Source organism: Apus apus, chromosome 6, assembly GCF_020740795.1.
Source record: "Apus apus isolate bApuApu2 chromosome 6, bApuApu2.pri.cur, whole genome shotgun sequence".
NCBI classification, from domain to species: domain Eukaryota; kingdom Metazoa; phylum Chordata; class Aves; order Apodiformes; family Apodidae; genus Apus; species Apus apus.
This window is the reverse complement of record NC_067287.1, coordinates 20,265,954-20,292,190: the sequence shown is the minus strand read 5'-3', so window position 1 is coordinate 20,292,190 and position 26,237 is coordinate 20,265,954. Positions and strand designations below refer to the sequence as shown.

General features: G+C 39.3%; 1 protein-coding gene across 3 annotated transcripts in view; it reads right to left on the bottom strand.

The window, feature by feature from the left end:
- The window catches only part of CERS6 (ceramide synthase 6), a 103,095-nt gene that overhangs the window by 36,104 nt on the left and 40,754 nt on the right, over positions 1-26,237 (bottom strand). For all 3 annotated transcript variants that reach the window (XM_051624009.1, XM_051624011.1, XM_051624010.1), the window contains exon 4: positions 15,221-15,278. In XM_051624009.1, the coding sequence (XP_051479969.1) occupies positions 15,221-15,278 (58 nt within the window). The remainder of the gene's footprint in view (positions 1-15,220; positions 15,279-26,237) is intronic.

Sequence of the window (26,237 nt, the reverse complement as noted above, 5' to 3'; positions counted from 1 at the left end):
GCCTTACCACACCAATACCCACCCAGCTTTCCACATAGCAGCTTCTGCCCTAGCAGTTTGGAGCATCAGATAGAGCTGTTGCACACCTGATTTACTGCTGTCCACAAGGGCATGTCATAACTCCCAAAGGGGTTTTTCCTAAATCCCTAGATAAGTAAGAAAAATCTTCTGACTTTTTCAGTAGATAAAGAGATAAAAACTGCCTGCTGCTTTTATCACAATACAGCATGTAAAAATCCAGGAACATCATGACAGAATCCCCACAAAAGTCTGCTTATGCTCAAAGCCACATTTCAAGCCAAAATGAGGGATCCTCAGTCCAAAAAAAGATTTTAAGCTGCCTATGTAATAAGAAAACTTTTGAACCTGTAAAACAAACCCAACATAACATAGAAATCCTGAGCATTCACTGTGTATATGCTCACTACTCTGCAATCTGAAAACAGCAAGATTTTATCTGGCTTGGTTAATATATTTGGATAGAGATTTACATAATTTGTCTCTGACAGCTACAAGCAATACTAAGTGGAAGATAAATTAGCACCATGAATTAAAGTCAAGATAAGGCATACTTTTGGCAAAGATCTACCCACCTCATTTACTTGGGGCTGATACAGGCAAAGCTATCTTGGGGCATCTGCATCTCTACTTTTCATCGAGCTAGAGCAGTTCCTTGCCCTTCATGGAAAAAAGTAGTACAACTGAGGTCAGATTTTTCCTCAGTTAGTGCTTCCTTAGGCCCCCAAGTGCTATGTGAAATTTGTTCTTACCCCTAGATGTAACATTCACTGTCTGGTGCACATGTGTGACATATGACACATATCTACTCTGTTCCTCAACAGCAGCTGCCTTCTCCCACCGCAGGCAGACCATCACCTCTTGCTCCTGTGGACTGACACCTCACCATGCTCTGAGCTTCACAGCTTATCTAAGAGTGCAACTGTAACAGCAGGATGTGAGAAGACTACAGTCTTTATGTTGACTGCAAAATATAGAAATATTTAACACTTTCCATCTCTTTTTTCATTAGCCAGAACTGAAAATGACAGGCTTTTAGTAAACAGCACCTTTCATAACATCAGCAGTAGGACAATTATTCATAATTAACAGTTACTCTGGGGTGTTGGATTGTGAGGTGAATTTTTTTTTCTCATTTGATCTTCCTTGTGCTAAATTAAATAGCATCTCAATGTTCACTTTCCTCCCCCCACCCCCCCCCATTACAGCTATGGATTATAGCAAATTTTTCTTTTTCAATATATTAATAAACATTCCTCTTGCACACCACTTGGTTGAATAAGTGCTTGCTTAGAAGGGGATTATTTAAATTGCTTGCTTTCTTTTTCTTTCTGCAACACCTGCATCCTCTTGGCATGGTATGCTGAATGGCTGCTGACGCAAGAGGGAAAGTCAGATTAATAGGCAGCACAAAATGCATCCTTCTCTAGTTTCCCATGCTAGGGGTTCTGTGTCCTAGGGCAAAAATTACTCCACCCACTTATGGTAAAACCAAGACATTTTTCAATAAATTAATCTCCTAGATGGAAATTTCACATAGACCCTGGGCTTCTTTCATCATGTTCTTACTTGGCTCAATGGGGATCCATGTAAGTGTAGACTACCGCAGCCCTTCCTTAAGAAGGAGAGGATCTATCCATGAGAACATTTGCTTCCACGTATAACGTACAAACGAATACACTTTTTTCCCTCTTAACTACAGAACAGCTCCTTGGTATTAACTGCTGTAAAACAAGTCAGTTTTATAAGCCACAGAAAGCAACCTTTCCTTTTTTTTTCACTATTATCAATATTTTGCAGCATTTTTCTTTCCAATAGAAAGAAAATTAAATTCTTCCCAATTTTCTTTCAATTTTAAAATAAAAAATGGATCTTTATGAAGGAACAACCAGATTGTTCTTAGTCAGCTTTTCAAAGTTTCTATCATCTTCCAGTAAGTCTGCCTGGCCTCCAAGGGCTTCAAATTTATGATGTCTTGGAAACTTTCTCTGATTACCCAGAAATGTGTTTTTTGCTTGTTATCCTCTGAAAAATCACCCTGGATCAGACAGGATCTGAATCATGTGAACATCATCCCTTGGTATAATTCTATTTGTTTTGCTACTTCTTAAGTGCTTCTCACACTAAATTCTGATGTAAAAAATGCATCAGGGAGTTTCCAGTCTCTTCTGGCCACCTGTGACAGGCACTGAGGGCAAACCTGAACAGCAAGCGATGTCAACAGCACTGGCTGGTATTGTTGGTGACAGGATGAACTGCAGAATAAACTGACACTCTGCAAGTACCAGTGTATTTTCACCTACACATTAAAAGGAAGTAAATTTCCCTTTACCCACAAAATTACTGAACAAAAACAATTCAGCAAAATAACAAAATCTGTGGCTACTATTTTGCATCAATTTCTCTATGTTTTTCCTTCCAGTGTGACTGCTGATTTAGTTTGGGATGCAGTTGCTTTCCACAACAGGAATAGCATTCTCTTAAATTCTTCACAGAGCCAAGCAGTCATTCATACTGCTTGGCACAACTGACAATAGAAGTGAAGACAATGTGACACATTGGCAACGAACTTCTTGAGGTTCTTTTCTCATATATTGTGACTATGCAAGCTGCCACAAGTTTCTACATAATTGCTTTTTTCTCTAGAGCTTAGTGCTTTGAGTCTGCAGAAATAAGGTGTTCTGCAGTAAGTGGGTTTTGCAATGAAGAGTGCTCAGTCTTTCCTCCCAGACATCTGCACTGCTGATTTCCAAATACAATTAAAAATGATACTCTAGTAATCGGAAACTATGAAGTATATGGAAAAAAACACATAAAAGGTCAAGATTAACAACAATCACTGGAAGATGCACTTGACATTTCAAATGCAAATAAATGTGTGCACAAAAATATTTTTAGAAAAAATAATAATTCACATTTGGGTTTATTTATGTAAAACAATCTCTGGAAAGGCACCACATACATCCACTTTTCCTTTTAAAAATATGACATACCGAGGTCTAGTGCTTGTCTTGTGCTGATAAATGTGTACTTTCAGGTTCCAAATTATGTGGAAAATGAAGATGGAAAGGCAACAGATTATCTTACAGAATCTGGAAGGGTCTAATACTCAGGCTTTGCATGGATTGAAGAGAAGTCAACACTCCAGCTGGAGAAGCTAACAGCTATAGAATTCCCTGCCCCTGCTCTTACCAGCCAGCTACCAGTCTCCTTACCAAGCCCAGCCATCAAGGTGTTTGCTCTCACACACGTACCTTTTTCCTCTCACACTTCTTCTGCTACTTGCTTTGTACTAAGCAAAACTTTTTAAAACATCTGCTTTCATGTGCACTGGTAACGTTTCCAAGGATTGTTTTGTCACATGCAAGTTGGGCACCCATTGGTGCTATGACAGTTTAGAGCACCTGAAGGTCTGTATCAATATTGCAGAAGGCTAAAGTTCCAATTAATTTGTGGGTAAAAGGTTGCCCGGTGACACTACATAACATTTTGTAGTCATTCTACCTGCTGAGTAAGAAGAGTGTATAAAAAGTACTGGCCAGATTCAGCCAAGCACTCTAGATGCCTGATAACACTTTCATGAAGCAAAGCAGCCATAAACCTGTTAGCTTTACAGCTGTGTTGTGTTTTTTGATCACAGAGACAAACCACATCAATTAGCCTAGAATTTGCACCTAAGAAGATGTTTATGAATTTATTTTATTAAAGCAGACAACACACAATGGTAGGTTGGAAAAGAGTGCTGAGGTTTACACTTAGCTAACTGTACCTTAGTAGGAAGGTGACTTGTATAAAATTATACCTTTAAGACACCAGCAAAAATCCAAAGAGCAAATTATTAAAAAAAAAAAAAAGAAATTTAAAAAGGAGAGTTCACCCTGGTAGATCACTGCAGATCTACTACTTTTCCTACAGGATATAGCTTCAACAAAGCTTCAGGGTTTCCAGTACTCTGTGCCCTGATACTATGGTTACACATAGACATACAGGAGAGTGCTTTATAATGAAACTCATCATTACATGCCTACTTTCTGTAGTAACAGCTCCTATCTGTGGCTGCTCTGCTGGAAGAGTGCATCTGCCTGACCTTGGCCAGCTGTTGACTTCTGTGTCATGTCCTGATGGGAACGGTTTACCACATCCTTCATCATACTCCCAACACTGACTTTTGGAAATCCCAAGGGAGCTGCTTCCCTTTGCAGGATTCACCGTGTGCCATAAGGGCTTGCTTCACCACCACATAACATGCTCCATCACTGCATGCAGCCCACAACAGGAGACACAGCTGATTTTTAATGATAACAAAACAACAACTCCTTAAGAAGTGAGCACTGAGGTACAATTTCACACACACAACCAGATTTTTAAGACTGTGGTATTTATAAACCTGCACTGCCTACTGGAAAGAGGTTGTATAGAGAAAAAAAAAAAACAAACAAAAGCTCTCTTCACCTTCCACTCCTCTAACTGCTGTGTTTTGCTATGCCTTTGTAGAGGCACATTGCAGCAAGGTCTCAAAATCATCCCTGACAGTCTGAAAATTAGAAAGCCATTGCTGATGAGGAAGCCTTACAGCAGCAAACTCACTCTTAGTGCTGCCACTGAAACCTTGACAGAAGAGCTGACTGCTTCTGAACACAGAGACACCACTAAGTCCCACCTGATGACTGAGGGAGCAGAGTTCCTTCCAAACAGGTTGCTGGGAAAGGTGGGCCAAAAGCTCCCCATCTCTAGCCACACCAGTGTGATGGTCACTAGAAAGGGACCCATTTCTAAGCACTTCAGTCACTGGACAAAGCTAAACTGAGGCCCAGCTAAACTGAGGCGCAACCCTAAGCAACAATGAGTAAGGAAAGACTAAAGTGGCCTTTTCCCTTCTCACTCCTGCAACCACTGCATTTTTCTGAGATGAGTGCATATAAACTGCATCAGGTCTATTCATCTGTGAGGCTACAGGTGTCTTTACTACTTCTTGGTGTATTTAATAATGCCACAAGTACTAAGTACTGCCTGGAAAAAGCTCAGTGAGAAAGTCTCACATTTTATTTTCCTCTGACTGAATGAGTGGGGGAAATTTTAATTAATTTTAGTATAACAACACAGGTTGCAAGGAATTATTTCCTGCTCAGTTCTGAGTCAGTGGCCATGATAACATTACTTCACTAGAGCAGAGTGCCAAAATAATTTCCCAAACCTTTAAAAATGTCTGAGCCTACATAAAATTGTACATCCATTTCCTTTTTGTTTTTCATCTTCCCCTCCAGCTGAGGAAGCGCACAGATACAAACCTTTTGTTGTTTCCTTTTGCCATCCTCCAGCGAATGTATTCAGATACAATGTGTTGATCTATGAAAACAACTAGCAATAAGGGTTGCAGATGCAGATGAGACCAGAGGAATTATGCTTATGTTTTATTATTAAGTTTTAGTATAAAGTCATCAACAGCAAATTTTGTGCATGGTAAAAACCCAGAGAAACTGAGGAAGAGGGGAGAGTTTGCTCTCCCTCAGGTTTTGAGTCTACAAATCTTGGGGACAGGACAACAAACCAAACCCAAAAATCTCGGGTGAAAATTCTTCAGTCACATGTGAGATAGTAGCAGTTAAAAATAAAAGCAAAACTCTGAAATAAATTTGAACTTCAAGCAGTGTTTCCCCATGCTAACTTCTGTCATTGTTCAAAAGCCAGTAGCCAAGACCATCAATAGGCAGGAGAAACAGGAAAGCTCCAAGATGCATAATGGGGTAACACTGAAAGCAATAAAATATGAAAAAACCCACCAAAAAAATCCCTCAATAAATATCTTTAACTGGCAAGCTTCTTTTCCCTACTACTTTAAGAGTAAAGTGAAGCAGCTTTATGACTCAGAGCTCTTATAGTAGAAAAACAGGCATTTTTCTAAAGGTTATACTAGCTTAATGAGGATATAGCTATCCTGCTCCAAGTCACTGCCTCTATAGTGAGTTCAACTCAATAACGGTAACTCAAAGCACCAGTCAGATAATTAATAACCTCCTATTATATCCAAATGTATACTCTCTGCTCAGGTTTAATTAGCTGTGGAAAATAAGACTGCTTCATTGATCTGAATAGCAAAACATGAAAAGCTCCTGGCAATAGAAGAGCACTGTGCTAAATACTCTGCTACAGGCATGAATGAGCCACCTTAGTTTCCAGATTAATTAAAGCTATTTTCATCTTGAAATTGCCCAATAAACCACTCCGGGAAGTATTTCCTCTAGATCTGCCATTTTATGTATAGGATACTGAAAGATTTGTATCTTTCAGAGAGCTGGGCTGCCGAGAAGATGAATACTGTGCAGCAGTCAAAATTGGCAACCAGTCCATGAGGCGACAACAGGTCTGGCAGACCAGACCCTCTTTCACCAGCCAGAACAACAGTGTAATGTACAAGTAGTAAAACTGCTTTTTCTGGCTCAGTACCAGCGTAACTCTCCAAATCGCTGATTACTGAGCATTTACTTATTACTCTGATGTTATTAAAAACCCCCAGCTGGATTCCAAACAGATAAACTGAAATACAATTCTAGATATATTTTTTTAATCAGTACATCACTTTTCCTCACCAGGCCCATGTCAAATTTCTCCCCATTGTCTGCATTTTGAAAGTCCTGTTGCCATCAGTGTCCTATTACTGAATTACGAGGCTAAAAGATATTTCCTTTTCATAGAACCACAGAATGGTTTGGCTTGGAAGGGACCTTAAAGATCATCTACTTCCAACCCCCCTGCATAGGCAGGGACACCTTCCACTAGACCAGGTTGCTCCAAGCCCCATCCAACCTGGACTTGGACACTTTCAGGGAGGGGGCAGCCACAACTTCCCTGGGCAACCTGTGCCAGTGTCTTACCACCCTCACACTAAATAATTTCTAACATTTCATCTAAATCTACCCCCTTTCAGCTTAAAACCATTATTACCCTTTGTGCTATCACTACATGCCCTTGCAAAAAGTTCTTCCACAGCTTTCCTGCAGTCCCCTTCAGATATTCGAAAGACAATATAAGGTCTTCTCGGAATCTTCTCTTCTGCAGGCTGAACATCCCCTACTCTCTCAGCCTATCGTCATAGGAGAAGTGCTCCAGCCCTCTAATAACCTTTGTAGCTCTCCTCTGGATTTGCTCCAGCACATCCACATCTGTCCTGTGTTGAGGGCTCCACAGCTGGACACAGTACTCCAGGTGGGGTCTCACAAGAGCACAGAAGACAGAGAGACTCACCTCCCTCGACCTGCTTTTGGTAATCACAGTTCTTTTGATGCAGCCGAGGACATGGTTGGCTTTCTCGGCTGCATGTTCTCATTGCTGGCTCACATTGAGCTTCTCCTCAACCAGCACATCCAAATCCTTCTCCTCAGAACTGCTCTCAAAACATTTTCTGCTCAGCTTTTATTTGTGCTTGGGATTGCCCTGGCTCATGAGCAGGACCTTGCACTTGGCGTTGCTGAACTTCATGCAGTTTGGATGGGCCCACCTCTCAAGCTTGTCAACACCCCTTTGGATGGCCTCCCTTCCCTCCAGTGTGTCAACCACACCACACAGCTTGGTATTGTTGGCAAACTTGCTGAGGGTGCACTCAATGCCACTGTCCATGTTATCAACAAAGACATTAAATGGAACCAGTCCGACTGACCCCTGAGGAATGTCACTAACCACTGACCTCCACTTGGACATCGAGCTGTTGACCGCAACTCTGAATGTGATCATCCAGCCAAGTGCTTATCCAACAAGTGGTCCCATCAGTCAAGTCCATGTCTCTCCAATTTAGAGACAAGGATGTCAGGCAGAACAGTGTCAGTGTTTTGCACAAATCCAGGTAGATGACCTCAAATGCTCTTCCCTTATCCACCAACTCTGTAACCCCAATATGGATGGCCAGCAAAGTTGTCAGGCACAATTTGCTGTTAGTGAAGCCATGTTGGCTTAGCTTATTTCTTTCAAAAAATCATCTGATTCCTTTCAGTCACAAATAAATTTTGCCAGCCAGCTTAGCTTTGTCCTCTTTTGCCTGATCCAGTTATTATCTAACTTCAAACAGCTTACACAATCATTTCCCATTCTGATTAGACTTCTCTTACGAATCCTCACTTTCTAAAATGCATTAATTTTCCTTATTGATGTACACTGAAATACTGGAGTAATTTAAAGTTAAGTTTTTCCACTGACTTTGATCTTCCTCACAGCATGACTCATGATTTATACCTCAGACATCCAAAGTACTCTATTATTCTCTCCTAAATGTCCTCAACGATTTTATGCCCTTTTGAAGACATATCTGAAACGTATCCCTTTTCCATTAGGTGGGATCTGACTTTGGTCTTACTGGAAGCCTTTTCCACCCATGATGTTTATTTAAAAATTTAATATAATATTTCCCCTTTTTACAACAGCATTCTTCAGGGGACTCTGGCACAAGTGCTCTTCCTGCTTCCACAGTGAATTAGAAATTGTTTTCATGAAAATGAGTAGGAGTATGACTGGATTTAAACACCCAACATTATTTTAGCTTAACAATTTTAATCACTTTCAGATACTCGGCTATTTGTTTTGTTGCCATTTAAAAGAAAAAGTAATCAAGAAAAACAGAGTCCAAATCAATTTTACGGCAAGTACAATCTGCCAAAGGCAGGCTTCATTTCCTCCCTGAGTACCACACTTATCACATTATCCCTCTGTTAATGGCACACAAAAATACAAAATATCAGTATTGTGTTAGAAGGGCTCCAGAGTGGCCTCTGACATTTTTCATTTAAATTGGAATATTTATCTAGTACAGGACAGATAGGGTCACTGAGCAAAAGTAAAATACAACAACTTTTCAGGTATAACATGGGAAGGACACAGCACAACTAAGGCAGATTGAAAGTAAAAATAGAATATATTGATATAAGAGGTAGATGAAGAGTACATGTGAAATTAAAGATTACATAGAATTATATAAAATTTAGTTGCTCCCCTGAATGGTCCTGCCACTCCCAGTGGCAACAAGCCCTGGGGCTGCAAAAAAACCAGAAGAACTGGCCACTGGGAAAACAGGCCACTATGGCAAACCAGCCTTCCCAAGAGAACATCAAGGATGAAGCTGCACTTCCTCCCAACTACTGATCTTGAGATAATCCATGAGATTTCCATGGGCAGTCTTGAGATAGAGAATGCAGAAAACAAATGCTGTATAGCAGGTAGCAAACTACTTGTGATATCACTCATGTCAGGCCTTCCAATGTCAGGTCATTATTTGCAAGTCTACACAAACTAGGTCAGGAAAAGAGAGAAACAAACAAGTAACAAACCAAACCTGAATCCTCCACTGCTCCTTGGAGAAATAACTCAGCTCTTAGGGGAAAAATTAAGAAAAAATAGCACCAGTGTAAGAAAATCTCATGTACGTCTTTGAAATTAGAATCTTCCTTGTTTATTGGACAAAGTAATTAGTGAATGAATTAAGCTGCTTCATTGAGTCAGTGTAGGGAAAGGTTTACAACATACGCTGAACATCCCATGAGCCTGTTGAGACTCTGTATGGCTGAGAAAGAAACAGATGAATCAGTATTGTTGGCATTAATACTGGTTTGGTGCTCTGCAAGGAAGTGTGCTGTAGACATGCAAATGAAACAAATGGTAGTGCTGAAAAATTCCAGCTGCAGTCAGAAGGAGAAAATTTGCACATATATGATCAGAGTTGAAATGTAATTGGTTAGTTATCTTTTATGCTTGAAATCTTAGTGATTTATAAAGACACAAAGAATGCTGTAGTATATTTATTACCAGAGTAAAGGAATGTGCCTCTGGGCATGCAGGTTATTATGCCAATTCCTAGGAAAATGGAGGATCACATCGTAATCACACTTCACAGTGATGATGGCATTTGAGGCCAAATATCTCTGTATAAGAGTCAGTGTCTTTACATCACAGATCAACTTGGACACTGGTCTTCTAAGCCACTAATTAGTGCTATCTCATCATGCATCTCAGCCATGAAGATGAAAATCTTCCCAATGCTACTAGGGCTCTGGTACCACACATAAAAGAACACTAGCTTGGTCTTAGATAATTTCTTAACATCATCTTTACTTTGGATTACTGTTAGGCTACCAAAAGAGGAAATATATAGCTTGTAAGATCTACATTTAAGACTACCTACTCTTAAACTTTCATGTTCTGTACCTCATATGTATATATCTAAATACCACATGAAACAAAATAAAATCACCTTTTTCACCATTTGATTTAAAAACAAGAGCCACAGAAATGAGTTAAAGTAAAACTAAAAGCAATCCCCACTACCAAAACATAGTGAGGCTTGACCAAATATCTCTTAATCTTGAAAACTAAGATGGGCTGGTCACATCTAGCATTTGCTAACAACAGGGTCAATGAGGAGAGGACATGAAGGTGAATGCTTTGCATTTAAGGATTTAGGAGCCACTCACTCTTTAGCCCCAAATAATTTAAATCTGTTGAGGAAGGCAGTTAGTAACAGAGTTGGCAATGAGCAATTAAAGAAAGCTCACCTTCTCTTTGAAAGCTGGTGTCTCAGTCTGTTTCCTCACACAGAAGAACAATCATCAACAAATCTGCCCTTTAAAATGATCATATTTGAGGCAGAAAGAGAACTGGCTTGAACTCTAGCCTACATTTACATCAATCCCCTCTCCTCAAGAAGTATCAGAAATTACAGAGGGCACGTCAAACCCTAAACCACTGGGTAATACAATAGAATAGCTACAATTTAAATGCTATGTTACAGAGAAGTTTAAGATGAAGCAACAATTTATAAGGAACATATAAAAAAGAAACCAAGACAAAATAATCAATTTCATCTTTGAGATGCTTTGACATTGTAAAGTCATTAATTACTTCACTAGTTACAGTCAACGACAGCAAATCCTCTGGCAAAATTAAGTCTTGCAGCTCTGTAATATTAATTTACTTATTTTGACACAAAGGAGAGTTAAAAAAAAAAAAAAGGCTGAAGACAGAGGAACTAGGGAAGGGAGGAATGTCTAATATGAAAATTAAATACTAATTACATTAAGAATTTTACTGAAGTCTTGCTGAGTATCTGGAAGGCTGTGAGCTATTCCTCTACATGTGGTCCACTTCTGAGTAAGAAAACAACTGCCTTGCTTTCTCTACTCTCTTACCAAAGACTTACTGCTCTCATTTCACTGTAACTCTTCAAAGAGGCACATAATTCCTTGATATTGTAAACATTTAAAAGACATACCACTCACATAGCTGCATCCTGCCATTAAAATCTCCCCTTGACTGAAGAAGACAGATACCAATGGTAGAAGCTGCACTTTTACTGTTTCTTTAGGCCCAAGAAAAGGGAAACAAGCAGCTTGATATGGGGTATGCCATCAACAGTACAGGTTATAAGAAAGAAGTTCATTCATAAAATGTCACTTCATGAGTGATGTGCTATCACTGCAATGGCAAAGTTGACAACATACACTCATTTATCTTAGGAGGCACAGAGGGCAAGACCAGTGTAAACTCCATAATGGCCTCCTGCCTTGAGAGTTCAGAGGTGGAGTTGGCAAGAGACAAGGGAGAGTGCTGTGAGGCAGCTGTTATATGACCCAGGGGCTGTGGAAAGCAGATGTCCATATGCACAGAGAGGGAGAGTGTGGAAGCACAATTTTTTGAGCATTTTACATTGCTAAAACACATCATATACAGTATCAGCACTTGACCATGACAACATGGCCAACAACAAACAGCTATATGCTGGACACCCCACTGCCAACCTTCGGTTTTCCCAACCTAAAGGATTTTCCTGAGTTTATTGTGAACTTTATTTGGAGTCCTGAAAACATCAGTAAGACAAACTTATTTAAAACATCTACATTGACAGGTTCTGTTGCAGCAGAGCAAGCTTTGAAGATAAAGCTTTAGGTCAGGCATTTTTTCCCTGTGAATCAAAATTTTTTGAAAATACTGTTCAACGGAAGTACAGTTTTTTTACTTTAGGACTTAACAGCATACATCAGTCACTGGAAAAACACAAACCCCAAAAGAACAGTTTGATAAAGAGAAACAATTTTAAATCTTCAGCTTTCATGTGGTTCTCTAGAGAAGTGAGAAGCAAAGTTGAAACCTCAGGTTTCTTTCTCCTTGCGAGATGCTCTAGCAAGGCAAATGTAAAACTAATACAGTAAGTTGCTACCATTCTAAAAATAAACTAAGTTTGGCATGATGCCATACCACACTGACAGTATCACACTTTCAGAACTGAAACAAAGTTGATAAGCTGCTAACTAATTACTGCTTATTAAGCTTGGACACATCTTCCCAAAAAGCCAAGTAAGCTTGTCAGCTCTACAAAGCCACTGAAGACCTAATGACATTCTTTGCAAGAATGGTGGTTTAATAGAGTATCCTGGTTAGATCTTCCTCAGGTAGTTTGGTGGGCACAAGGAAACAAAGACATCTACCCTTCTGCTGATACTGCACTGATACAGTAATACTGTTTTATGCAGCAAGATAGTGAAGGTGATTCATGTGCTGTGGGCATTGTGAGAAAGGCATTTTCAGAAATAATCCAAAAGGTGAAATTCACCTCTAGGCAAAGGGCCAGCACAAAGCAAAGGACTTTAAAACCAGCTTAAAGTGGTTCTTAAGTAATTGATGGGCTCCATGCCAGTCTTGTAGGTAAAGATGAGTTCACCCTCAGACTACAGAAGGAACATTTAAGAGAGCCAAATGCGAACACAAAAAAAATTAGGTCAGCAGCATATGCAGCAAAACAAAGTAGTAGCAGGCTGCAAAGAGAGTAGGTCAGGTCATACCAAAGGACAATAATATAGGAGTCAGAGTATTTTGTTGCCTGGCAATTCAAGAGCCAACAAAGAATTGATATCAGAGACAATGGATTGGGCATAGCATTTCAAGGAGAGCCTTTTGTATCATTGAGTTGGTTCACTTTTCTAAAGGAAGTTCCTCATGAGTAAAAACTGTAATACCAATTAATAAGGAACACTTCCACCCTAAGATGATAAAACCAGCTTTTTCAAATCAGGGATCTTAAACTATCCAGAAATGGACAAACCAGCCAACCTTGAATGATTCTGTTCATTTGGAAAGCAGAAAAGTGCCATTTCCCTTTTAACATTTTTTTATGGTGCTGTGATAGAACTGCAGCCCTTGGGACTGGCTTGCACCTGGGCTCACTCATCATGCTTATCAGTCTTCCAGACCAGGTATCCTAAGGAGGGTCTTAAGCAGACCTTGTTACTTGAAAGGATGCAGATCTCTAGTGTAGCATTAGCACAGCAAGACACTGCTGACTATGAAATTAACTTCCTTTCCAGGCAAAACAGCTTTTTGAAGGAAAGATCTATCAAAATTGTAAGAGAATTTATTATGCTTAACTTTTTTCAGTAGCGTCCTAAGGACACAATTGTTTCTTTCCAATTGCTCCATTAAGAAAACCGAGACAAATTAGAAAGAATTATCTGCTTCAGTACTGTAGCAAAGTTGTGAAGGAAGTGTCTCCCTCCAGATTTTGGGGTCTGGACTTTATTATTTGCAAACCCAGAGTTCTCCCTTAAGTCAATCTAGCAAAATCTTTGGTGCTCAATGGACAGCAAAAAGCCTGTACTTCTTTTAGTTACGCAATATTATTAGGAAGAAGGTTCAAATATAAATACAATCACAAGAATAATTTTGTTAATTTACACAAATTTCCATGTGAGAGACCTGAGTATATGAAACAGAACACTGGAACAACAACTACAGCATAAAATGTTGTAAGACTCATCTACTACATCGGAAAAATGAATAATTAAAAAGACACAATTGCATGATTAACAAGTTCTCTCTGTAAAAGTTAAACAAGTTGAAAGTTAAAATTACAACAAAATTACACAACCAATCCTTGATAAGCTTGATAAGCAATGGTATACCTTGTTCTAATAACCATGCTACGTCAGCCAGCTCTCTTCAAACTGTAGTGATATGCTGAACTGTGAAGAAGACATCCTGCACTTCGTATGTCAAGTCAACCTTGGGAAACAGCTCGCAATGGCTGGTAATGCAGCATGCATTTACTGTATTCTTTTTAATCTGTAGAAATGCCAGTCTTAAAGAGTTTTTCCTAGAACAGACACTATTTGTGTTGAGAGAGCTCTACTTTATTAATCATAGTTATGCTTTCCAGTTGTGATTTTGTGATATTTGCTAATTGTGATTTTTGTAGTATTGGTGGCAATAGAGAAAATCAGACCATACAGCTTGTTAATGGATGAAATACACACAAAGTGTAAGTGTTCAAGGAGGCAGTGTGAGGTTGCACATTACATGCTGCTCTGGTCCATCTGGAGGACTGGTGCACTCACTTCACAACCCCTTTCCATGCAGGCACATCATCAGTCCTGCTGGCACCAAGTAGACTGGCACCTGGGACAGCCTCAAGAATTCCAATCTTAAACATGATGAGGATTTTTTTAATAGCTACTTTTACTTACAAAGCACCAGAAACATTTAGGATACATCTTGTGTCAATTTTTTGTCCAAAGTGAAGATTACATGAACATATTGAGATCACACATTCCCCTAATTTCACTTATCAGAATTATACAAATCTGGCCCAACTTGCACAAAAGCTCTGAAAACTAGTCACACTGGAAAAACAACTGGAACCATAGCTCTGTATTACTGTTTATGGCAGGGTTAATAGACCTATGCTAGGACATTTAGAAGCTATCAATATCCTTCACTGCTTAAATCACCAGAAACACAGCACTGATGGGAAATTCCATGGAAACTTCTTTTTATAGCACATCAAAGGGCAAAAAATAGCATTTTAAAAAACACTAATGGATTTTATTTGTTATTAAAAAAGCAACCTCTGCCAGAGGCATTTAAATAAGGATGATGAAGAAATTGAGATGAATACTTTGGTAAACCTCACTGCCAGCTTAATTCCTATAATCAAAAGTAATAAAGTGAACTAGGCATGTTGCTATACCAATTAATTTTTTTTACTCCATTAAATACGGATGAGAACTCATTTCCTTACCCATGCCAGTAGCAACTCATTTTATGAATGGAAATTAAATTTTAATTTTTATTCTTTGTGAACATACATCATATGCCTGTGCTTTCTATCATACCTATACGAGACTTCAGACAAATGTGTAATGTGTTATGAAAGCATAATAATATACATGCCTACCTTTTTCAGGAACCGTACTCCATAGGTAAATATATAAAGGTAAAATGTAAATCTCCACCTGCAAAAGGTACAAGAGATTAACTCTAGGATATCAGGTTTATAAACTTTACAGTTCTACACATTATTTCTTATAGTACTACCAATTCACCACACCCTGGTCACATTAACAGAATCTGAAGCAAAATTTTGGTCTGTTTTTTTGATACCTTTTGTTATCAAGCATTGTGATCACCTGCCTGCTTTTCCTGGCCTCCCATTAGTACTGGCTAACTTCATCTAAACATAGTAGGAAAAAATAAATTCAAGGATAATTAAGTTATTAAAACTGTCAGGAAAACTAGCAGGACAGTAAAGGACAGAGGAGAACTCGCATGCCTACTGCCAGGAAGATCACTTGTTATTAGATACCATGACAATGATAATAAGAAATTTTATTAAGACTTCAACAGATGATGTCTGAGTGCTGCACATCAAATATAGTCTTTAGTAATGAAAAGCACCATCCACAATGAGCTGGAATTTTGTTTAGCAGATTCCAGCACTTAGTTTTAGAGAGTGCATCTGCATCAGATAGATATGATGGATACAGATATACCCACAATTTATGTCCACTTCCAAGAGTTCCCTTGATATAGATGACTCTACATTTTCTCAAGTACACATTAAATAATTGCTGGGCTTCTAGATTTCTTTTCAGATACAAGCAAATTAGAAGAAACAGAAAATAAGAGAGAAACCAGCAGGAGATTTAATACAAAAACATCCTCTCCTCCAGTAAAAGAAGATACACAGAGCATCTTCCTATCTTTTGGACTCATTATTGGCTTAGGAAAGAAGAGTCGATGCAAGTATAAGGAAATAAAACCTAAACCTCATGCAGTCTAAATTCTCAGAGAAATGCCTGGGTTTTCTTCCCAAGGGTTGGAGTGACTCCACAAACATGCTTGAAATAAACATCAGTGAGTTACTATTCAAAACATTTGTAGCAGGATGAGATTTAGGATCCTTAGTGTGAGGCAGTACTGCAGTGTGAATCATCCTCAATTACATATTTTACAGCACTTACAGATTTCTCTCCACTGACAAAACTATTAGCTTACACCTAATTGGCACTGAAGCATATTCAGACATTACCGGAATGGTTTCAAAACGGAAAATGCGCCTATGTTAGTGAAGGTTAATCCAAACCTTCCTATTCAAAGCAACTTTTACAAGTATTAAAAAAAAAAAAGTTGTGTCAAACAAAAATAACTCTGACAAGTTGAGCATGGGAGAGTGTAAGGACATTCATGAATTTTAAAGTGGATGCTTCAACTATCTTAAGCTGTAGCCTCTACAGCACTATAGAGATTAATTTATTCAATTGATACGATACACATACCAACCCCTTCAAGGGTTCAGTCACACTAGCAACGTGGCTCACAGCTTTAATGTTGACAGTTTCCTCAAGATAGTGCAAAAAGACAGCACTTGGTGGCAAAAAGTTAGTTGTGCTGGTAGAAAAAAATCAGATCACACAGAAAAAACAGCAAGGATGGCAATATGAAGGAAGGTTTTATTTGGGTAACAATTTTCTTGTTAAGCAATGCTACATACCTCATCTAGTGAAAGTTTGAAGACTGTCACTGAAAATAAAAATACTGGGAGGTAAAAACAGTAAAATCTAATCTCACTGCTGAGTACTCCCAGTGCCCATCCTTCACTCGTAAGTCTGAGTATTGTTTTAAAAAGCCCCTCAGTATCACCTTCATTTCACATTTCTCCAAGGTGTAACTGTCACCAACATTCAATGGTCACTCACAGAGGCCAAAAGCTTTGGGCAGGCACGTACCCACCAGGGTAGAAATTCAGAAACACCGATTTCTCAGTCCTCCCAAAGCACTACCACTGCTGTAGATCTGTGCTAACACCTACAGTTCTCCCTGTAGGAGAATTCTAGGAGCTTCAGAGAAACCTTAGAGCCAAGAGCCACTAGGTACTATTTAGGTCTGTCAATCACAATCACCTCACTCTAACTGTTCAAATGCTACAAAGGTGACACTGCATACAACTATATGTTAATACATGCTATGGGTCATCTTTGCTCTTGATCCCTAACCTGCCAAACAAGTATACTTGAACTGAGCACCAGAAGATAAAGGCTCAGAACTGGGTGACAGACAAAGCTGGCCAAAGTGCTAACTACTTTCAAAAATAAGTCAGATTGGTAGAAGAAAAAGTTTGTTCCTGCTAAACAACATCCACAAAAGCCATTCAACAAACTTCTGGTTTGGTCAAACTGAATAAAGAAAAACCCAGAAAAAATCCCCCTCAGAATTGGCCCCCAACATGTTTATCATAATTAATCAGCTAACTCTGGTGGTAGCAGAGCTAGAAAGAACTTTTCATTATTCTGTACAAGGCAGCTAGATGACTTTTCTGTGGGCTTCAAAGGGAAATTCTGCTGGCTCAATACCCCAACTGGAATCTCAATCCCATACGAAGAAGTCCAAGGAGCTTCCCGCATTGTTTTACCACTACTTGTAGATGGTTTATCACCGCAATTCACAGCAAAACTTCCACTATCCCAGGTTATAGCTGAACATAAAGTTTGGAAGGTTTTACATTATTAAAGTATTTATCATTATATGGCAAATTAATATACCTACTTAGTCTGTTATACCAGATATATTCAACATTTTAGTGAATGTTGCACATAAACTGCTAACACCGATAACCTTAACAGCTGAAGATATTTAATTGGTAACTGTCTTTTTCAATAAAATTAAAGAAGACAAAGATGTAACTAGATGCTCATTTCCTACAAATTAACATATCGAGATCTATAACATCTCAACTAAACTAAATCAATAGTTAAGAACATTAGCAGAATGAGTAACATTTATGAGGAATTACAGGCAGAAGAAATGTACATAGAACAAATTATCAAAATTAAGGATGCTGTTTCCATTATCCTCAGCTGTACAGAAAAAAAAAAAGGCCAGGAGTCTATCTGTAGCTGTCAGCAATCTGCTATGAGAAATGTAATGGCAGATACACCAGCAATCCTTTGCACAAGTTCACACAGATCACTACGCCTCCAAACACGCCAGGAACTGAATTAGCACTCAGTTCTCTGCTGTTCTCTGAAGCTGTTTTATGTAGCAGAAAATACTCCATGACTTTGGAATAAAGATTAGGGACAGGAACTAAGCTGTGAAGCTGTATTATTCACTCCAAACGATACAGACAAGGCCAGAAGGTATTAGATAAATGTTTCATGCAATGCAGATTTTGTCCAGCAAGATTCATCCAAAGGTGAATTCTCAATTCAATTATCTTGCAACAAGTACTCTAATGAAATCCATCACACACAATCTACAGTATATACTGCTTTAATCCCTCTATTTGGGTCTCACTGCAGCCCACTGATTAAGAGATGCAAGTAGAGGGAAACAGTTATGACTAGGAATCACAGCCACTCAGAGTACAGCCCAGTGTCCAAACCACCTTAGTACTGTGGGACTTAGGCATACAGTTCTTTCTGTTTGCATAGGACATCATAGAAGGGAAGGACATCTTTCTTAAGCATGAGGTTATCAAGTCTCATTCCCAACTGAATCCACAAAGTAGTAGCTGATTAACTGAAGTCTTTCATTTGTCCTAGGTAATAATCTCAACTCTCATGGTTGGAAAAACCCCTTAGCCTGAACAGAGTCTGAATAGTCACAGACCCCAGGGAAAGGAAGATGTCTGGCCAGTGGCATAAATCCTCTCTACTACCCTTTCTGCTATCTCACTCAAAGTCCTTCTTCAGCATCAGTGGCTGAACATCCCCAGGTCACTAGGGACAACTGTCATTTGGATGACAGCTAGTTGCCTGCAACAGGAAAAGTAGCAAACTCATCTAAAGCAGAAGTAGCAGAGCCCAACAGACTAGGAAAAGCAAGGTAACATCTGTACTAAGATCTTTTGTTCCCCTTTTCCCCCCAGCAATACTAGATGCCCTAGTAAAGGAACACAATGGAAGCCCATTATAGGTGACCTCCACATCAATTCACATTTAAGTGTAAGATGACAACAGCTGACAGAGCTTGGTTTTCTGAGAATTTGCTCTGCCCCTCAGACCTGAAACACTTCTCCAGTCGGCTGTACAGAGACACAAAATTTGAGTGACCCAGAAAAGCACGAAGTGTGCTGCTTGAAAGATTTCTTAGGTTAATTTAAATCCAGCAAACCCAGATGAAAGGAACAAGTGTTCTGGAAGACTTGATCCGTCTGTTTGCAAAGGGGTTTATGAGATTCACTTTAGTCCTGCACTAATATGCCTACAAGACTTCCAGACTGAACCAGGCTTACATCTGGTCTGCTCCAGCTCAGGATAAGGGAGAAAATATTTTCTAACATAGTCATAAAATGAATGCTCATTATCATCCTGCTTAGAGCCCCTCAAGAGTGCAGCAATAAATCTGACTGCTTTTGTTCAACATGTGAGTGTATTCCCAATCCAGGGTACAGTTTCTCAGCAAAATCACAGATTCATCAAGGTTGGAAAAGACCTTCAAGATCATCAAGTCCAACCATCTTCCCTACAACCCCTAACCACTAAACCATCTCCTGAAACACCACATCTGCCCATTTTTTTTAACACCTCCAGGGACAGTGAGTCTATGACCTCCACAGGCAGCCTGTTCCAATGCCTCATCACTCTCAACCCTTTTAACTTTGAGCTTCTAATGAAATTTTAAAGATGTTTCAGCATGATATGAAACACTAGTAAGACTGAAAAGACTTGGAGAGCCTCTGCCAACTAATCTGGTATACCACGTGGTGCTCAATTCAGCAAAAACGATTTAAGTGCACATTTGAGCAAACATTTCACTGATTTTCACGTGTATGTCTAAATCAGGTTCCCTCCACCACACTGAAGAGTTTGTCTTTAAAACCTCCCTCCAAATTTCTGCTCTGAAATGTGAAATTACACTCAGTCAATAAAAGCAAATTGCTCAAGCAATGTTCAAACAAAGCAGAGCCCACCACACGTTCAAGCTCTGTGTCATACAACATGCTCAGCGTGGCTGCTCTCCCAGGAAGAAGGCTGAACAGGCAACAAAGGCTCCTCTGCTCCTGCATTTTTGCTTTTCTGCCACTTTTTTTTTGCAGGAAAACCGGATGGCTGTGCTGTGAACACAGGCACTCAAGCAGGGCTCCCAGCTTAGCAGCATGTTCCTGGCAGCACACACACCCCTTTTACGGCTCCAATGCCAAACCAGTGCCTGATGCCCAGAAATGATGTGCAAGGATCCAAAGTTATCCAAGTGACTTTTGACAATATGAAGCATAATAAACTCATGCATTAAAACCAAAACAGCTATTTTGCTTCTCAAATTGTAGTTGTTATTTACCACTGACTTGCTACAGTCAGGCCCACAAACAGCAATGTAAGAATGCCACACTTCAAAACAGGTAACATTAAAAAGCCCCCATGTTCAGCAACTAGCCATGTGCTCACCTCATTGTCTGCAGTCAAAGAAACTAGTTTTCTGACTATGAAACCTATTTTCAGAGAAACTGCAGACTCCTGGATTTTTTCCCATGGAAGTTCATTTCAGTGAAATTTCAGATTTGCTGTTCTCAGTCACTTGACAGACATCTAGGCTCAGGCTTTGGGTTGAAAGCCAAGCCGAGCCTAACGCAAACGCCACAGGTTCAGGCTTTGGACCTGGAGAAGATGAGAACCATGTTGAACCATCACACAGCTGGTTCTCCCTTCATTTAATCCCCACAGTCTAACTGAACTGGGAAAGCATGTAGTTGGGCTATTGCAATTGTTAGTTGAGGCTGAAAACTATTTCTGCTGCAATGATTTTCTGTGGCTGTGAAGAGTGTGTTCACTGTGAGAGTGCTTGGAGGAATATTTCTGAGGCTGAGGTTAAAAAATACTGAATGTTCATTTCTTTTTAATGGAAAGCATTGCCAAGTTCCCCACGTGCCCACTGTGACTTGAAGCTGTTGTTTTATCCTCACATTGCATTTTTGTGGTCCTTCAAACACAGTACCAGAGCCTTCAACTTTCTGAGTCGCTCCAGGGAACTTAATTCAATTAATGCTCCCCCTGACCTAGCTAGTTACACAATCCTTCTAGGTGCTTATGTCCAAGAAGAGATATTTAGAGGATGATCCAAAACTCAGTGGATTCTGAACTTTTGGAGTGGATTAACTTCTTAATACTTGTGGCATTCTCTATTGACTTATTACAGCTCCCATTTTAGGTTAAAAAAATATGCAAAACAAACACCAATAAACATCCAGCATCACTCCTCCCCTAGAACAACAAAAAAACTCCACAAAGATAGTATTTTTTTAGGGAATAAACCATGTGAAAATACAAGACAGAGCACATAAAAATCATGCTTGATCCACCTAAAGTCGAGCAGTACTAGTAGCACCTCAATCATTTAATAGTCTCACAAAGTCAATTATAAGATGTTTCGTATGGTTCACAAGAATTAATCTTACAGTATTAAGACTTCAGTCTTATAATAGTTAAGTTGCATGAAACCGTGCTTTTGTATCAGACAAAAATTCAGGTGTTACGGTATCTCACCCTGAGCAATCTTTTGGGATGGTTTGCCTTCCCTTATGGGAGCCCTAAAACACACAAGCAGTGAGCAGCGCTATTGTTTCGGAACGGTGGTGGACGACAATACATGATATCTTGCATCACTAAAGAATTTCTACTCTAAGTTCCAATCTCACAATCTCCATCCCTTAATAAAGCTCTTTTAAAATAAACTAAGAGCTTTTAAAAATCCTACACCTGTACATGCTTAGATCATTACAGACCTATACACTGAAAACCCAAACACTGAGCAGAAAAGAAACACAATTAGTGGGTAGCACAGTCCCACAGCATACTTTCCATTGGTTCAGAAACCAGATAGAAGTGCAGCTCTGCTTTGAACTGTCTGTATCCTTCACTAAATCTTTACTTATCTTAATTCCTGATAACTAGTCCCATATAGAGTTGAAAGTGTGACATTATGTTTAATGGCAGTAGCTCTACTGCTCAACTTCCTGCCTCTCAAGATTTCTGTAACAATGATTTGCTGCATTTCTGCAAAGCCTGGCAGATGCAAGTGGCTATATAGTCTTAATAAACAAACAAACAAATAAATCTGCTTTCCTTTTTTTGGCACAGTGATGCTGTTGAGCTAGACTGGAGCAACTGGACAAATGGTAAACAGCTCCTGCACTGAAGTTAAACAGAAGTTATTTGAGGAAGGAAACAGTCAGGCACAGCTCACTAAGATGTGCAAAACAGCAGGTATGATACATTGAGAAACTTTATTGCTTTCTTCTTCAATTTTCTGGCTTAAGATTTGACTGTCATCTGATTTTCCTCTTGGCTGCAGACTGAATCAGTTACTTAATATTTAATGATACGGTGTCACTTGAGACCAGTCCTGTCCTAAATCTGTATGCTCAGATTGCAGCTCTGAAATCTTAAGAGCAAAATTTAGTAATGCAGAAAAAAAGGAAAGGAAATACAGTATTAAATTTTGAAGTGATTCAGTTTTATAAATAATAAAGCATGTTTATATAATTAGACCAGACAAGGTGCAAAATAAAATAGGTGTTTTGGTAATTCCTTCTAGGTTACATAGCTTCTGTTTAATGGTTATGCAACTGCTCTCTTCTAAGTGCTTCAAGTACTACATGAAATAAAGCTCTGTGTGGTAAGACCTTCAAGATCCGTCAGCATTGCCAAATCTTTCCCTACAAAGACATACCACTATCTGGAAAGCTCATGAAAGAACACGCAGAAAAAGCAGATGTCACCGCCATATATCCTCCCCTGTGGTCTGATCAACAGACCATGATCTCATCAGTGATGTTCAATGAACATAGCTCACAAGTCTTGGAGAGAAAAACTGACCTAAATTCTTTCCAACTTGGACCTCTATTCTCCATTCTTACGGGTGATATCACAAGTCACTTGTGTTTCTAAACATGGCCTTTCAGCTCTCCTGTAGATATCACTTCAGCCACACACTGTCCCACTCTTTTCCAGTTCTAGAGGAATTAAAATCTTCCAGACTGCATTTGCTTTTCTCCTAGTACTGTTGTCCTAGCCATGATGATCAACACAGATGCATAAGGCAACTTCTGTGACAGGTAATTGTCTTAGACCAATTTGTTTCCATTTTTTCTCACGCTTACAGTTACTTTGCTGCGGCATTAAGTCACCTGCCTCAGACTGGTTTTTAGCTTGCTAAAGCAGATGCTGATCCTTTACATGTACTGAGCCTTCCAGAATTAGGCTAGGTGTTAGGGTTGTTTCTCCATTTCCCTGAAGAAACTGCCCAGCTGTGCAGCACACATAGAGTTTGAGCACAGGAACCACACATCCTTGATACTACATGGTTATAGATGGTTATAGTCTTCTGGGGAGGGTTTGCTATTTCTTGAGATTCTGTACTTTCATTTCAGATGATAAACTTCACCACCTTCTAAGCAGGAGTTGCACAGCTGTCATAGTTGAGACAGGAAGACGAGCAAAGTTTGTAGCAGTTCCTTCCAATCTCGCCTTGTCCTTAATTTTGTTTTCCTTTTTACACTGTGAAGAAGTAAATTTACTTAGTCATTTATGTTCTTCCCCTTTCCCTACCTCCTAGTCATAATTTATTGCATCACTGAAACTTAAGAAAAAGTGCTACCAGATGCTTGTTACAAGGAATGTTGGTTTTTGGTATGGGTCTTTTTGTTTATAAGGATTTACTATATTATCCTTCAGTATTCCCAGCCCCCTACAAAGACACAGAGAGAGGAAATTTTTGGTACTATTTTTCATGTAAAAGTGCTGTCATCAGAACAGCAAGAATAAAATTACAGAAGCCAGAAACCTAAATTTACCAAGAAGCACCATTCAGCTAAAGTATACACTGGTTAGTCTGAAAGAATTTCAGTAACTAACCATAAGAAATAGCATCAAACATTTCAAAGCACAGTTTCTGCAGCACCTTGTACTAAACACATTCATTGTACGTTAAGTGCAAAATGTGTAGCATACAGATGAAGTTATCAGAAAGGTCTCCATTGCAGCTTGGGCTTTGTGTTCTGCCACAGCAGGTCTGTGTGTAACCACATTTCATAAAGAACATCGCTCACGTTGCTTTCATAGGGCAAACATGTAACATGTTGAACAAAAGCACAGTTTCAATTGGTAACAAAACGAATACCTTTGAAAAGAGAACTTCCTAGGAAAAGACAAAGCAATAAGGAGGTAAAAAACTGTAAGGCAAAAATTGCACAAGTAACCACTAAGGCATATAAAAAAAGCAAACAGCAAAGCCACAGGATAATAGCAATGAAAAGAGCACATGATGTGAAAGAGAGGAAGAGAACTGTTTTTGCTGTCTGTTCCCTCTTCTGTTCAGCTTTTAAATGAGTATCACAGGTGAAATAAAGAACTGACAAGCACCATGACCAATCTGAGAAGTAAACACAACCTTCACAATTAATAGATAATAACTATTTTACACTCTTTACTATTCTACTTGGTCAAGAATGGCTTTATTATTGGAAAGCTTAAGAGAAATACAAAAGCACTCATATTTTGGCAGCAATAAAATATTTTTAACAAGAGGTATCAGTACCTGAAATCTGCACCTTGGGAGAGACCAGAATCAGACAAACCCACTAACAAATGGTGAAGGAGCAGCCTAATGCTTCAAGCATTACAAGAGAGAAAAACTGGGATAAAATCCTGCGCTGAATTCACAGAAGATCCTCCCCAAACCATCAAGAATCAGTTTTTAAGCCCTGTGAATCCTATCCTAAGCATCAAAAGTAGTCTTGAAGTCTGTAGCGTCCCAGGCTGAGCCCTTGCTTTCTTGGTTGCACATGGCTCTTCTGAAAAATCCCACCTCTGTCTCCATATTTCTTCACTATAAGCCACTTGTCTGCAGTCTCTGCCATCTTCATTGGAAGCTAAAGCTGACCAAAGAAGGCAGCTGATCTCTTCCATAATCAAAAGCTAGACAATTCCAGGAACATGCAGAACGTATGAAAGCAGCATCTACTGCAGTCTTTGTAGTCTTCCTTTAGTTGTCTATATTAATTATATTTTAACTGTAGTTTTGAACTAGTGTTCACATTAACTGGAACTTAGGGAATAATTATTTAATTTCCATAACATAAAATAATGACGAGCATACACAAAACACAGGAAAATCGAAACCTACTTAATTTGTTATAACCTTGCCTAATGTGCAGCTAATGTTAAGTGATCATGTCTTTGCAGGACCTGCAAGTGAGTTAATTTAAATTTATTGTGTTAAAAACTGTGTCACAGCAGGCAGTAAGGGCAGGGAATTCAAATTTTTAAGTAATCCAATTTGCAGAAAGAGGAGAATTTCGTAAGACGCAAAATGAAAAGTATTTACAGCACAGTCTAAAAATACAGTGTGCATAGTCTGAGGAAATGGCACAGACATCTTTGCCTGTCTACTCCACTACAACAGTATGGGAACAGGGCAGGTGATTCCTGACAGTTAACCAATGTTTTAAACCAATGTTTTCCCTCCTAATCCCATGTCTGGGCACAGAGATGTCCTGAAGCCTAGCTTAAAGAGAGAAAACAGAGGTGATGTCCAGGGATAGGACAAGGGGCAATGGGTGCAAACTGGAACATAGGAGGTTTCATGTAAACATTGGAAAAAAACGTCTTTACTGTGAGAGTGACAGAGCACTGGAACAGGCTGCCCAGAGAGGTTGTGGAGTCTCCTTCTCGGGAGACATTCAAAACTCGCCTGGACATGTTCCTGTGTGATGTGCTCTAGGTGATCTGGCTCTGGCAGGGGGATTGGACTAGATGATCTTTCGAGGTCCCTTCCAACCCCTAAAATTCTGTGATTAAAGACCAGATTCACACATGACCATGGCATATACAGCAGAAAAGGAATCTTGAAAGAAACTGTCTACCTTGCCCAGTTCTGAGGCTGTTTCATACTAGTCCCAAACTATCTAGAGCCTC